Source organism: Dermacentor andersoni, chromosome 10 (genome assembly GCF_023375885.2).
Source record: "Dermacentor andersoni chromosome 10, qqDerAnde1_hic_scaffold, whole genome shotgun sequence".
In the NCBI taxonomy this organism is placed as follows: Eukaryota; Metazoa; Arthropoda; class Arachnida; order Ixodida; family Ixodidae; genus Dermacentor; species Dermacentor andersoni.
Window position 1 is genome coordinate 74,131,104 of NC_092823.1, and position 13,860 is coordinate 74,144,963.

Below are 13,860 nucleotides of genomic sequence, written 5' to 3' on the forward strand. Positions count from 1 at the left end.
TTTTTAAGACTTGACACAATATTCGTAAAATCTTAGAACAAGCACACATTTATAAACTTTACAAAAAAATTCGGGAGAGTTGGAAAGTATGCCTGTGCTCTATAAGCACTTCCCCCGTCTACCTGAATAAAACTTGAAAAATGGGGAGAAGGCATGAGAGGCAGTAAGATGCTGCTCACTTGGTGCTTATCACAAGCTTGTCCCAACGCGCGCGTACGTCGTCCTCCGCAGGTTCTACGGTGATATACAGGCCGTCAAATTCCATCGCACGGGAAACTTCTTTTTCTTGCTTAAAGATGGCTAGCGGAATCCGCATGTCAAGGTGGTTATGCTTTCATCACTCTTCACTCAATTCAATCAATTTCATTGGTCCCATCAGGGCCAAATGAACGGAAGTTGACTGCACTTGCTGGAAAGATTACAGAAGTGTCCACACACCTTGAGGTGGTAGTAAGCGATGAACATGCAGAAGGAGACGAGTGATTGAAACAGGGCCATGAACCGGATTATGGGCTCCAGATAGAAGAGCTTCTTTTCTATGATCACCCACTCCTCCAATTATTCTTCGCTGCATTCCGAGTCGGACAAAGCTTCGGTTACATTAGCCAGCACTTCGGCCAGACCGCCGCCGGCATCGCTATCACCCTCGTTGTCGCTCAGCGCCCCGGCGGCAGCGGCCGCAGCAGAGCCTGCATCGTCGTCCTCACTACTCTCACCTGTCGAAATCTGCGCAGTGAGCAAGGTCATACTGATGCTTGACATTGAGCTACCTTCTACATTTAACAGTTGTGACGCATAGGTGCATATATCTGCAGACACCCGGTGATCAGCAGTGGCAATGATTCCTTCCACTGCGGCTGGCCCAGTTTTTTTGCAAGACAAATGGAAAATAAATCCCTACTATTATGTTGCAATCATACTGGAGCGTCCCTCATTGAGTAAAACACCCTAGGCAGGGTATGCTTTTATTACCACCTTTTTCGTCGGCACCTAGTACCCCAAAAACTTGGGGCAGAATATCCCCACTGGCAAATGGTCATAGATTGCATAGTATTCTTTGGAATCATAACTGATAAAGCTTAAATTGTATCCTTACAACCAAGGCTGCCGTATCTTGGGGGATAAGCAAATCCAAGGAATACCACGCACACTATGACGATCTTCCCAATAAACTCGTTTTTGCCAACACTCTTGTGCTTAGTAAATGAAAGAAATTTTGTTGTGCTTTTTAGAGCACCACCCTTTGACGGTCGTTCCTGTGTTGAGCATTCGCATCCCTTGGCCTAACTGAGTGAACAAGCACAGCGAAGGATGAAAGAGCGAATGCAGAGTGCGGTGGGAGATGAAGGACGGCGATAGCGAAGAGAACAGAAGAAAGAAAGCCGAGGAAGAGAGCATCGCAAGATGGCGTGGAAGATAGCGGAGTGCCACTCGAGATGTGATCTACGGCGGCGACCAGGCAGGTGGCGAGTGAGTTCACCAGTACCTTATATGGAAACAAAGCGCTGGCGTGGGCTGGGGATCCGCTGTGCCACCACTGCTGAAGAATGGGCTCTGCGTGAACGTCGTGTTCCTGTGTTCACGCTTTCTTGCTAAACAATGAGCAACCCAACCGGTGGAAATGCTTCGTCCGCCTCTGTTGCCAAACGAACTGCCTCAGCGGAGGCTCAGTGCCGCCACCGTGAGGACCCCATCGTAGGGAATGAAATTCTTTGCCACAATATATGGCGAATTCTAAACGCTTAAACAGCTGCGCTGAAAATTCGCATTGGAGAGTATCGTAATCATCGCTGAATTTTCTCTTGCCTGATTTGCCAGCCAACACGCTCACTTGCGTTCCAACGTGTCCTCGTCAGAAGCTTCTCCCTGGCGTTGCAGATGCAATTCTCTCGTTGCTTGCATGTTCTGCAAGCCCTCGCAAGCTCTCGCTTGCATTCTAACTGTACCTCGTTAGGCCAAATCGAAACGTGCCATATGCCTCAACATGCTTGCCTGCCCACGAGAAACTTCTTGCGTCGCTTGTCGATGCATGCGTCCGTGTTGTGAGGGCATGAATATAAGACTTCTGTACTAGGCATTGCGTGTTCAACTCCTGCATTTGGACAATTTTAAAGGTGTTTATCATATTAACTAAACCACACTTGCGGTAAAATGCTGAGTTTACAAAGTCGCGATTCGTTTGAAGCCAAAAGGACAAAGATTAGGCAAAGCCATACATACTAACCGAAATTCCCATACTAGCTGAACCACCCTGCTTGCAGATACCGTGAAAACTACCACCAGAGAGCGGCCAGCCAGTGTGCTTTATCTCCATGCTCTTTACTGCAGCAGAAAGCTGGCTGCCCGCTGCGAGGTGACGTAAGCAGAAAGTCGCCTCAAGGGACATGCCTTTGCGCTCACTGCAGCTTCCCAGTTTCGGTTTCACATAATACTCAAAATTTACGTTGCCCCAGTTCCGGGGGTCACCCCATTTTGCAAGATCCAAAAGTTCATATGGCTTGCATAGAAACTTCGCTTCATTTTTTTTTTCGATTGCGATGAGCATGCTGAAACTAAAAGTTTAAAAGTTTGATATGGGATTTTTGTTAGTTAGCAAGTAATTACCGCATATTATCTGTCACCTCGTGGTAGGCATCTCTGATGGTATGTCTCTGAAGGTACTGTCCTTTTATTGCAGAACAGCCTTTTTAAGTATTACTTAAAGTCTTTGTAGGAATACCCGGTATAATAATATGAAATGCTTATTTTAAATACTAGTCGAGGAAATCAAGGTAAATGACGCAAAGGCTTAGGTCATTTCCACAAACTTTAGCAGAAAGGACGTCACCTAAGCACACCCTCCATGATAAATAATACAGCAACCGTTCACCAAATAAACAAGGGCTCTCAGTAAAGTACAGAGGATAATTCCTACTGTAGCACAACACAACATGACCTGAAGAATTTAATGCCACAAGCACGCTTAGAGGCCAACTGCTACAAAATTTAACTTTGACTGATTTGACAATAAATGAGTAGCACACTACTAAACTCATCCTAGCAAAGTTGCTGGGTTGACAATTGTGCAATTTCTGGATTAGCAGCCTTAAATATAGCACCTAAGCAAACAATGCGTACATCTGCTGGCTAGCCGACATGATGCAACTCCCAGCTCGTCGTTTCCGAGACTTTTCTGTGAGCCACATGGGCAGTCACTGTTGTCACCTTATTCGCCAAATGTCATGGAGCGCAGCTTCCGGTACTGATGCCGGATGTTGGACGGCCGCAGCACGGACAGCAAGGCACCAATGCTGTCGCGCAGAAGGTCCAGGCCATGCTTGAGAGGCTCCAGGGGCCCCTGCAGTTGGACACGATAAGTCAGCAATGCTTTGCACACAAGCATTCGTTGGACCGAGTGAGTGCCTCTTAAAGACACTCTAAAGAGAAATGACAAATCAGGCTGGGCTGGCATAAATGTACTCTGGTTATTCAAGCCTATTGAAACGATATCTTGTGCTGTCTTGTCTAATCTTGAACACACACAAATTTTGTGCCCAAGAAAGTGGACGAGACAATGGCCACCACGGTAGCCTTATTCGTAAAGCACGGCATGCGTAATGTGGAAAATGTTGGTTCGGCTCCCACGTATGGCAAATTATCTTTTAGTCCACTTCTATTTCCCTTTATTATTTCTACATTTCGATTAGTAATAACAACTAATTTTCTTATTGCTGTCACTGGCTACATTATATGTTACACTCATACAGTAATTATGACTAACAAGAAGTCAAGCTTTTCGAATCCCCTTATTATTCTTGATCGAAAACGCTTAGGGAAGATCTGCACAACTTCCACCAGCTAAGCACTATAGACACCGCACAGCTGCCAGTACTGATCAACCTCTACCCCCTCGTTGCTGTTTTACGATTTCATTGTACACCTTGGTGTGGCAAGATGAGGTGCAAGGACTACACCACACTTATTCATTCCCTTCAGGCAAACACGAACTGTCATCAGGAGAGAAGGTGATGCCCTCATACGAGGCATTATCGCAATCACAGGGTTCAAGTCACATACAGAGATCATACAGAATTAGCAATGCGGCAAGAAGCTTTGTGTACAGTGAATTATTAACTCAACGAGAAAAAAATTTAAAACAAAAGAATCATAAGCATTTGGGCTGATTGTTTGGTGACTGAAGCAAAAAAAGTGAAAGCAAAAATGATGTGAGAGAGAGACAAAGGCGTCTTGCCCTTTCTTACACTATGCGTGTGTGCACTGTTTCTCGTTAAGAAATTAAAAAGATTACAAGATTACGATGAAATTTCATGTAAGATCTTAGCTCGAAACTTAGATGAAGCTTGATTTTTCTTCAAGCAGTACATAGCTTTCACAGCATTCATTGACTAAGCTTTTCACTGTGCCTGTTCACCAACATGGTAACTATGATGACGTCAGTGTACCCTGTTCACTGCTGCAGGTAATCTAGCAGCATACATTGTGGTAAAGACGTGGCTGCAACTTCCCTGGTGTCTGTGCCAGAACCATGACAGCACTCCCATGCGTTAAGAATTACCAGGAACGCATCCCGTCACTCGCATTCCCTGTTTAAACAGCTCCTCACTGTGCTCGCACACCAACATGGCAACTACAATGGTGTCAATGCAAATCACCTGTTGGTGGGCTGGAAATGCTATCAAAACCTTCCAAAAATGTTGGGAAAGGAGGTGAAAGGATGGACCACGAGCGACAAAAAATAGAGATGCTAGTACTGAAAGGCACTCACGGTGGCCTTGCCTCCTCGGCTCCCAGGAATGTGTAGGGCTCTGCCTTGGCTGGAGGCTCATCAGTGTCTTCATTCGATATGCTGCTCGCATGCTGCATCTGGACGGTCCCAACAATGCGGTAAATTCCTATTGATTTAACCTTGCCTCGTTACCTGCACACAAATCTACGTCTTGCCGAATTAGCAGTTAATGCATAATGGTACTTATCGAGAAGACAAGTATCTTTAGAGGTTGGCATTCCAGAAAAAGTGCCAACTGCTCCTTCTAAGACAGAAGGAAGACGGAGGCTTGAATTGATGAGCAGTGGTCAAACAAGCAACGAGTCAGCATTTCAACAAGGAGGCTTGTCTTTGCCAGGGCACTAAAGGCAACGACAAAGACAAGTTAATCTGTCGAAACATTGGCTACGGTGACATTCCTTGTTTGACCAGTGTTATTCAATGCTTTTTGCTGTCCCTCGAGACGTTTTGTTATTGTTTAATGGTATCAATTGCATATATATCCTCCATTAACTTTAGATACCTGTGAAGAAGCAAACATGAGCAAAAAAAAAAAAAAAAACAGAACACTGTGCTATTCCTTAAATGTTACCTGAACATTTGCACGTTTACGTCAAAAAAACACGTCAACCGTGGCTCTTGTTCTATTAAACCAACAACAACAGCAAGCCCTGGTTCTACTATACCTACTTATTGTTTATAGCCAGCCAGTGACCATATTTTGACAGTTAGATAAGTGACACAGATGAAATTTGAACAATGACTTTTAGACAAACAACTTGGTGTAAAAATATGGGCTCTTAGAATGCAGCTCCTAGGCGGCTATTCCGGCGTTGAGCGTCAGTGTGCCTCGGCATCCCTCGTAACCTAACGAACGAGAAAGAGAGTAGCGAACGAGAACAGCAAAGAATGAAAGAGTGAACGTCAAGCATAGGGGGGGGGAAGCGGAGGAGGAGAATATGACAAGAGAATCAGGAGGAAAGTGCAGTGCCGCACGAGAAATGTGCCACTTTGCCTGCCCCGCTTGCTCTAGAGAATGCACTCCATGTGAACCACGCACACGCGTGTTCATTCTCTTTGAACAGTGAGCTACGCAACGAGAGGAAGTGCTTCGCCTGCCGCTGCTGCTGAACAAGCTGCACGAGCAGGGGCTCAGCATTGCCGCAGAGAGAACCCTGACATTCAGATTCAAATTCTTTGCCTCAGTATAACGCAAACTCAAGATACCTAAACAGCTGCCCTCAAATTTCACGTCAGGGAGTATCGTAACCATAGACGAATTTTTCGTTTCGCATTCAAACGAAGCATCACCACACAGGCTTTTTCGTGTTGTGGTTTCAACAAAAGAAACAGAAGTCAGTATGGAACTTTAATATAATAAATATTTCATATTACAAAGATCGAAAGGAACTAGGCAACACACCTCAAATATGGCATCCTCACAAAACCTAACGAATGCCTGTAGTTTCTCCTTGTCGCCACCTTCAGACACAATGCTGTAGAAGAAGGCCCTCTTTTACTCCTGCAAAGCTGACAGGAAAACATACACATGAGCTGGCTAGCAAAATAGTGCCATAATAAATACAATTTTCCAAAGCAAGTATCGCAGAAAATTTCACAGAAGCTTCAGGAAAACGCACGAGCTATTTTGCCTTAGCAGGCCAAGTTCTTACTGCAACCATCACAACGCTGCACCTCAGCGTTAACTCGAGCCTTCCAAGGGCCTGATCAGGAACATTACAAAGACCGAGAGCACGGCAGACGTCATCGCTAATCTAGTGACGCAGCGCAACCCCAGTGTGCTGCACGCCAAGCGCATGGGCAACACAGACAACATAATCGTTTTGTTCGACGGATTCCACGTACCGCGATACCTATAATACGGACCTATGCTCGTCGGATGCTCCTTTTACAGGAAGCAAATTGACGTATGCTTTTGACGTAGCCGCTTTTCGACTGTGCGTCAAGGCACACTTCACGGGAGACCGCAGGTGCAAGGCGCGATACAAGACCCCGTACATAGTCAAGCGCTGCCAACTAGAACGAAAAAGACAAGAAGTGGAAGAAGTGGCTGCAGAGTACGGCAGCTGTTACAACAGCAGCAGCGACTGTAATGGCAACAGATGCTACTGCCTGAATTACCCAGAGATAGACCATCATTTAGTCACCGACAGCCGAAGAGGACGCTCGGCTAGCCGCGGTGGAAAGGGCGGCGTGGGAAAATCCCGATCCCGATCCCGCTCTTGCAACCGGCCACAGCGACGGAAAAGCACGTCGAAGGTGCGCGGTGGTGCCGGTCCGGGCATCGCAGCTGTCGGCCACATCAATCAACAAAGTCAGCAGCAGCAGCCGTGGCAGCAGCAACAAAGTCACAGGCGCACTGGGCAACAGGTGAGCTGGGCGGCTGTCGCCGCTTCTCCCGGCGGCGGAGGCGGCGGTGGGAACGAGCTCGAGCGAGCGATATAGCGAGTACTGCGACAACGCCTAGAACCGTTAGAATCGATTATTGCCGAGCTTAAACGTGAAAATGCGCTCCTTAGAGAGGAAAATTTCAAATTGAAAGGCCAGGCTCCACAACCGCAGCAACCACAGCAACGTCACACGACGAGGCCGCCATCCTCGATGCCTCGATCACCGACTGCATCTCGGCCTGAGCCGGCCGGGTTGGACACGGATGACGAGGGTAGCTCGGTGGAGACGGTGGATGAACGAGATAATCGTCCAGTTACCGCGAAAAGGATCGCACTAGATCCCGCAAGACCCGACACGAAACAGCGATGCGGCCGTTACGAGAAATTACAGAAACGAGTAGACAGCATCGAGAAGAGCCTCGAGGAACGTGTTGCAAAACAGACGGCACATATGAACGAAGTGTTTAATAACGCGGTAGCTAAGCTCTCTGAGCAAATAACACAAATGCTCGCCGCGCACCTGGCGCGCATAGACGACATAGAAGCGAGGCTGCCGCCAACTCCGGGTAGACCAATAAGAACGATGAGCAAGCCGTACTCTAGATAGCAACAGCACAGTCAGCCGCAGCAAAACCGGTCAACCGCGATGGCCACTCACGCTGAGGAACTTCTTGGCGTGCTGGACCAGCTCCTGCTCCCAGCCGGCGAACAGGTTGAGCCCTACGGGCAGGAGGCGCCTGAGGCAGGCCACCACCAGGCTGGCCGCCAGCTCCTTGTCCTTGTCCCTCTTGCCATTGCGCTTCTTTCTCTTCTCCTGCATGCGCACGCGGGCATTGCAGAGAAACAAAGTCTGCCTTCTTACTAGATCACGGCATCAACAACATGTCCTACAGCCCATCATCTCACAATAGGCTTAAACCTGGCGTTCTGGATTCATGTTACCGGTGCCGCATTAAATGGGGCCAAGGAGAAGACAAGCACGCAGCAAATTCCAATGTTACAAAGATTATGCAGACATTACAGTGCAGACATTGCATACATTTTGCAGGCATGGCATCTGGGATTTCTGCGTCTGCTCTTGGTGTAGAGCTTAATTTTACCCTGGTAACACGAATCAGGAACAGAGTAACCATAGCGAATATATAACAGCATTACCTAAACTGGTAAAAGTGTATTGCTTAAAAGATTAAAAAGTAATAGACAAGATATATAGGAAAAGACGTTTTATAAACGAGCATAGTGGCACCCCTAGTGCGTCTTTTCTGTGAGTTTCTTTTCAAACTGAAGCCGCAGGTAGATGGAAACACTGGCTGTGGCACCTGGCGACTATGCCCCCATGCAGAATCTATCAACAGAAAATACAGAAACATTAGTGGTGGCAATTTATGCCTCTTTAGGCTGCCCTTCTGTCTTTCTTAATGCAAAAAATGAGCGGCAGAAAAAAGATACGGCAGCACTGGTGTTTTTCGCTTCCAGTCTTCTGTACCTTAAAAAAAATTAATTATGGGGCTTCACGTGCCAAAACCACTTTCTGATTATGAGGCACACCGTAGTGGGGGACTCCGGAAATTCAGACCACCTGGGCTTAACGTTCACCTAAATCTAAGTACACGGGTGTTTTTGCATTTCGCCCCCATAGGAATGCGGCCGCCGTGGCCGGGACTCAATCCCGCGACCTCGTGCTCAGCATCCCAACACCATAGCCACTCTTCTGTACTTTGACTTTCTCTGTCTTTGCACAGAAGGAGCAGACAGGACTTCTAAAAGTGGTGCTGTTTATCACTGTCATCTTTTCCTGCACTCTGCACTGTTCTTTCCAGAAAGCAACAAACCAAATGGCCCTAATGTATATATGTATATGTTAGTTATAATAAGGTTGGTATTTCGAGTATTTCTAAGCTCTTCTCAGAACTCAGATCTCTTCGTAACAGTCTAGGGAGACAAAGTGAACAAGGCATCTTAAAAGTCATGCACAAGTCTTGCACGAAATGCCGCCCACCTTCTTGTGGCCCTGGCCAGCGTCTACAGTCTTAACGCTGGCTCGTCCACGCCCTTTGGAGGGCATGATGAGCGCCATGTTGTCGATGTCGTGCTGGGAGATGAAGTTGGCATCCTCTTGCCGAAAGTACTGCACGTATAGAAAGAAAATTTCTGCATGTGCATTGCGTAATCGCTAAACATTTAGGCGCCAATCTACAGAATGTAACCATTCCACATGATGTCTAATTTTACAAGTTAGTTGGTTCAGTGCTGCTGTACGTAAACCTTCCGTTCTTGCATACATATGGTACATTCCCATCACAACTATATCATGTAAAAAAGGCAGGCAATTGAAACCTTTTGACATCCTGTTCCCTTCAGTACCAAATTCCAAGTCATCAACGCATGCACGACGAAGAGACAACAATATAATAAGCATGAATTTGACTGCTTTTTAACAAAAGTATTAGTGACAGTCACCTGAGACTTGTTCCAAGAGTTGAACAGATCCGCCACGCAAGTGTATACTTGTTTAGCTTCTTTAACATTGTTCTTGAGCCAGTGGTTCCTGCCAAAAGATAGGTCTGAAAAAAGACGACAGTCTGAGAATGTACAACAAATACAGTCGCCTTTTGAACAATATTGCTAGTGATAAAATGCTTTACAACAGTAAATTGACAAGAGTTGACAGCAATTGACAACAGTTGACAAGACCAGTTTTCAAATTATCTGGCATTAATTGTACTGAATATTAATTCGACTGCTTATGAACAAATAAACACGGACATTGTAATCCATGGTTTTCACTTCATTTGATCAGTTTACACTCTGATATTACGCGCTGTCTCCGATGTGAAAAGAAAGGCTTGTGTCGGAGACACAAGACTCTCGACACTTTCTTACTTGAGCATCTACCACAGAGCGCGTCCACTAATCGATAATGCCAAAACAGAAGTTTAAGAAATTACAGCAGGCATGCAGATAAAAGAGACAAACACACGATAATGCAAAATAGTATTTGCACACAAGTGGTTAATACTCTCACATATATTATATGCTCTAACTTCTTGTAGCCCTGCCAAAGCTGTATGAACAACAGTAAAATATTTACCCTTCACCATTTAGAAGTACGTCAAATTGACCTAGTTGTTACGGATTAATCTCCTTAACAAAGCATGAGCAAAACCATTATCCAGGGCCGCTATCTTGTACACGTTCGAAAAGCCGACGTTCGGTTTGACCTCCTGCAATTGCCCAGGTCGCGCCGGTATCGCGGCATAGTTCAATCCAGGGCAATTGCATGAGGTGAAACCGCACGTCGGCCTTTCGAACACGAACAAGAGAGCAGCCCAAAGCAGCATTAAGATCACCAAGGAGCTCCGCCCACATTCAAGACCCACCATGCCGTCAACGTCAACCCACCTTGCGACCATCTCCTTCTGCCAACTGTGGAAGTGGCGGTCGGTGACATCAGGATGAATGACCGGTGAGCCAGAAACACCTTCTCCATCAATGGCAACACCACCTGGATGAATAAGAAACAAAGTATGGCAGAATTTCTCAGGAAAAACTGATAAACACACAAACACGCATGCGCGAGAGACCGCATGCAAGCTGTGATGTGCTCTTTATCCCTCGTCTTGTGTTACTAGGCTATCGTCAAAATCTGGGCAGCTTGCCAATCCTGCCAAATGGAAGTGTAACATGCAGATTGTTTACTGATAACACCACGACACCAACTGCTGGGTTGGAATTTATGAGCCACAGTGCTGACTTCCATTATGACTACCTTGGCGTATCCTCTGGACAGCAGTTCAGTAGGAGCCAATCAAGCAGAATTGAACCCCCTCCCCGATTCACCTTTGCTGTATTGTGCATCTTTCTGTGAAGTTGAAACTTTCAAACCAGACAGTGTAGTAGAGATACAAATCTTCGCTTTCCATTTCTCCTAAAAAAGCATTGAGACAACATGAGCAAGCAGCTTCAACGTCTGTGCATCCCAAAAGCCAGTCTGCAATCAGCAACACATTGTGGCAATTCAGTCCACTAATTCCTGCAGAGGTCAGGTGACACTTCCAGTTTAGCTGACCTTTCTATGCTATGTTGTGCGCATAACAGGGCATCCACATTCAAAAGGACAAACCCATGGGCACACCCACTTTAAATGGAATGCACAGACGTACCCCAGCAGGTATAGTGCTACCAATGGGTCATGTGCTTATTTAGTGAAATGATGTGAGGTCCCTAACAACCACAGACGACATACGTAACTTCCTTAGAAATGTTTAAGAGAAAATTAAAACATTTTTGACCATGACTATTCCCGTCTGCCTGCGAAGATTTTTTTGTGTCACCTTAATAAACTGATGTACTTTGATACGGTTACATATGCATTTATTCTAGCCTTTCTTTGATTTGCGCTGTTTTATTCTAGGCGTTTCTCTCATTGTACTTGCAAAGGAGGTATCACGTAAGGTGGTTAAACCCTTGGACCGGCTCCAATATATGCACAATACGGTAGACTATCGTTAACTCGACCTTCATGGCACCTACAAAATTGATTTGATTATCTGATGGGTCAAGTTAAACAAGATGCAGAAAAAGTGCCAGAAAACATTGCCGATTCATCTGGCAGCATTTGTCCGATCCTAACACGCACACGAATCAAGCATGTACTCACTTTATATGTGCGAAAAGCAGTAAACAAACATAGAAATTACATTAATGCTCCTAAACAAAGTAGAAATCATGTAATTTTTAGCAAAGAAAAGAAACCTGGCAAGGGTGTTGCATGATTTCGTAAAGTCAGCCTTGCCACTTGACTACTTAAGAGTAGCTTTGCCGCTATGCACACCTGTTATGCAGAAAAGCATTGGAGAAACGCAAAGGTGGTTTTGGTTGCACCGATTGCACTGATCACACAATTTCCTGCCCAATTTTGTTAGGGAGAGAAAGGCTCACATTATAATCAGATAACTCCCATTTCCATACATAGTTAGCTATGGTTATTGCTTGAATTCTCCTTGCGTAGGCAGAAAACAGGCACTTTAAACAAGAGACAATATGTATTCAATACGGTCACTGTCCCCTAAGCTGTGCTGTAACAGATGCTGCCACTAACTGCATCACTATTTGGGACACCATAGGGCCCAATCATGTGCATGCTGAGTTTTGAAGTTCCAATTATCCACTGAGGCTAAATTTAGGATCGAAATAACAAAAGTTTGGGCCCAATAAATTCATGGGCACCGGCCGGGCCCTTCGGTAGGGATCAAGTTAACTGGTTGAAATAACAAAAGTCAAGTGTATTTCTATTATGTGTGATTGGATACACAGACAGTGAAAACGCGGAGTAAATGGCTTCGAGCAAGAAGAATAGAGAACGGCGTAAGCCTCCCTTCTTCTATCCACCATGCTGAAGAACTTCACGTCCCGGCTGGAGGTCTTGAAGCTTGTCCCGTGGCTGAAGGGCACGCTGAGCCTCAGAACCTTGAGGTCTATCGCGGCCATGTCCAGGTACTGCAGCAGCTTCTCCAGCAGGGAGCTGGCAAAGCGGCGTTCCTGGCCTTGCCTGGGGGCTTGCAGCTCCTCGCTCGGGGCACCTCCCCGTTCACGACGACGCAGGGCCTTGCTGCAAAAGACAAAGTAGCAATTCCCATAAATGTGCGAATAAATTTCACCAAGCTCGACACGGAGAGAAAGCTTATAAAACACGTCAAAACTCGGCATCAGTTGCAAGGTTGCTTTAACCACCAGCGAATATAGTGCAGGTCCCTGAAAGCTATGGAAGAAGCTTGAATAGATAGTTTTAGCTTGTCAATAAACATATATTTTTGTAGAAGACCTGGTAAGCAGATGTGTGCATGGCAGTAGCAATGCTGGTAGTGGTGTCTTGTGACACTTTGTTCAGCTACAACATGTTGGATGCACTTCTGTTTTACTCAAGTGTTTTTCTAAAAGGAAAACAGTGAAGGACGCCATATTAGCAGACACATTGCCGCCCGCACTTTACGCCAGCAGTTAAGTACAATATCATATGCCACTGTAAGAAAGCTGTCTTTTGTGTGGTTGTTCTCCGCACCACAAGATGGCACCACCAAATAGGCTGTTCGTACAATTCCCTGTAATAGCCCGGTATTCCCTAAACTCCAATACCCCCCCCTCCCCCACCCATTTAGAGACAGCCTAAAACTTTTCCATGGCTGTAGGAAGTTCAATGGTGCCCTGTGTTTGCACATCTTCCGTGACTTGCCTCGAAACACGGTAGCCCTCATACTGAAGAAACTTGAGAAACTCTTGCGCACGGTCTCGGTTTTCGTGCTTCTCCCGGTCAGTGAGCAGGTCATATGGCACCAGCTGTGCATGTATGCCACCACCTGCGCACACGGCAATAACAAAACAAGAGTTCACAGCTTACATTTTGCAGAACAGATATCTCAATAAGAACCTTTAAATATCTATAAAAAAACTTGAAGAAACGTGATGCGAGAGAACTGTAGATTCAATACACACCGATAGCGTCCAGGTCCTCCTTCATTTTCTTTGCCCAGATGTCGTGCGTGTTCTCGGCCAGCCGCTCAGACATTGTCTGAAAGATTTCGAAGTATGGCAATTGACACCTATCTTTAGTTATTGAATATTATATTATATTGCACGTCAAGAGGACCCTTTATTATCTGCAATAAAAAAAATGCACGTCTTTCC

General features: G+C 45.8%; 2 protein-coding genes and 1 pseudogene across 3 annotated transcripts in view; all 3 read right to left on the reverse strand.

Moving 5' to 3' along the window:
- Positions 1–366, reverse strand: part of LOC129380685 (ryanodine receptor-like) — a 35,336-nt pseudogene extending 34,970 nt beyond the window's left edge.
- Positions 1–13,860, reverse strand: part of LOC126544074 (ryanodine receptor-like) — a 318,567-nt gene that overhangs the window by 283,990 nt on the left and 20,717 nt on the right. Inside the window, exons 7-8 of one of the 2 annotated variants that reach the window (XM_050191281.3) lie at positions 13,669–13,744; positions 13,415–13,532 (exon numbers count right to left, since the gene is read on the reverse strand). The exons of the other annotated variant lie outside the window; for it this stretch is intronic. The gene's annotated coding sequence lies outside the window, so the exon portion shown is untranslated. Of the gene's footprint in view, positions 1–13,414; positions 13,533–13,668; positions 13,745–13,860 lie in introns of those variants that run through there. 2 annotated transcript variants of the gene reach the window in all.
- On the reverse strand, positions 3,206–12,788 carry LOC129380684 (uncharacterized). Its single transcript, XM_072284701.1, has 6 exons — positions 10,579–12,788; positions 9,637–9,740; positions 9,176–9,304; positions 7,835–7,990; positions 4,777–4,863; positions 3,206–3,337 (listed from the first exon to the last, which is right to left on the reverse strand). The coding sequence occupies exons 1-6, from the start codon at positions 10,763–10,765 to the stop codon at positions 3,206–3,208; spliced, it is 795 nt and encodes a 264-aa protein (XP_072140802.1). The 5' UTR covers positions 10,766–12,788.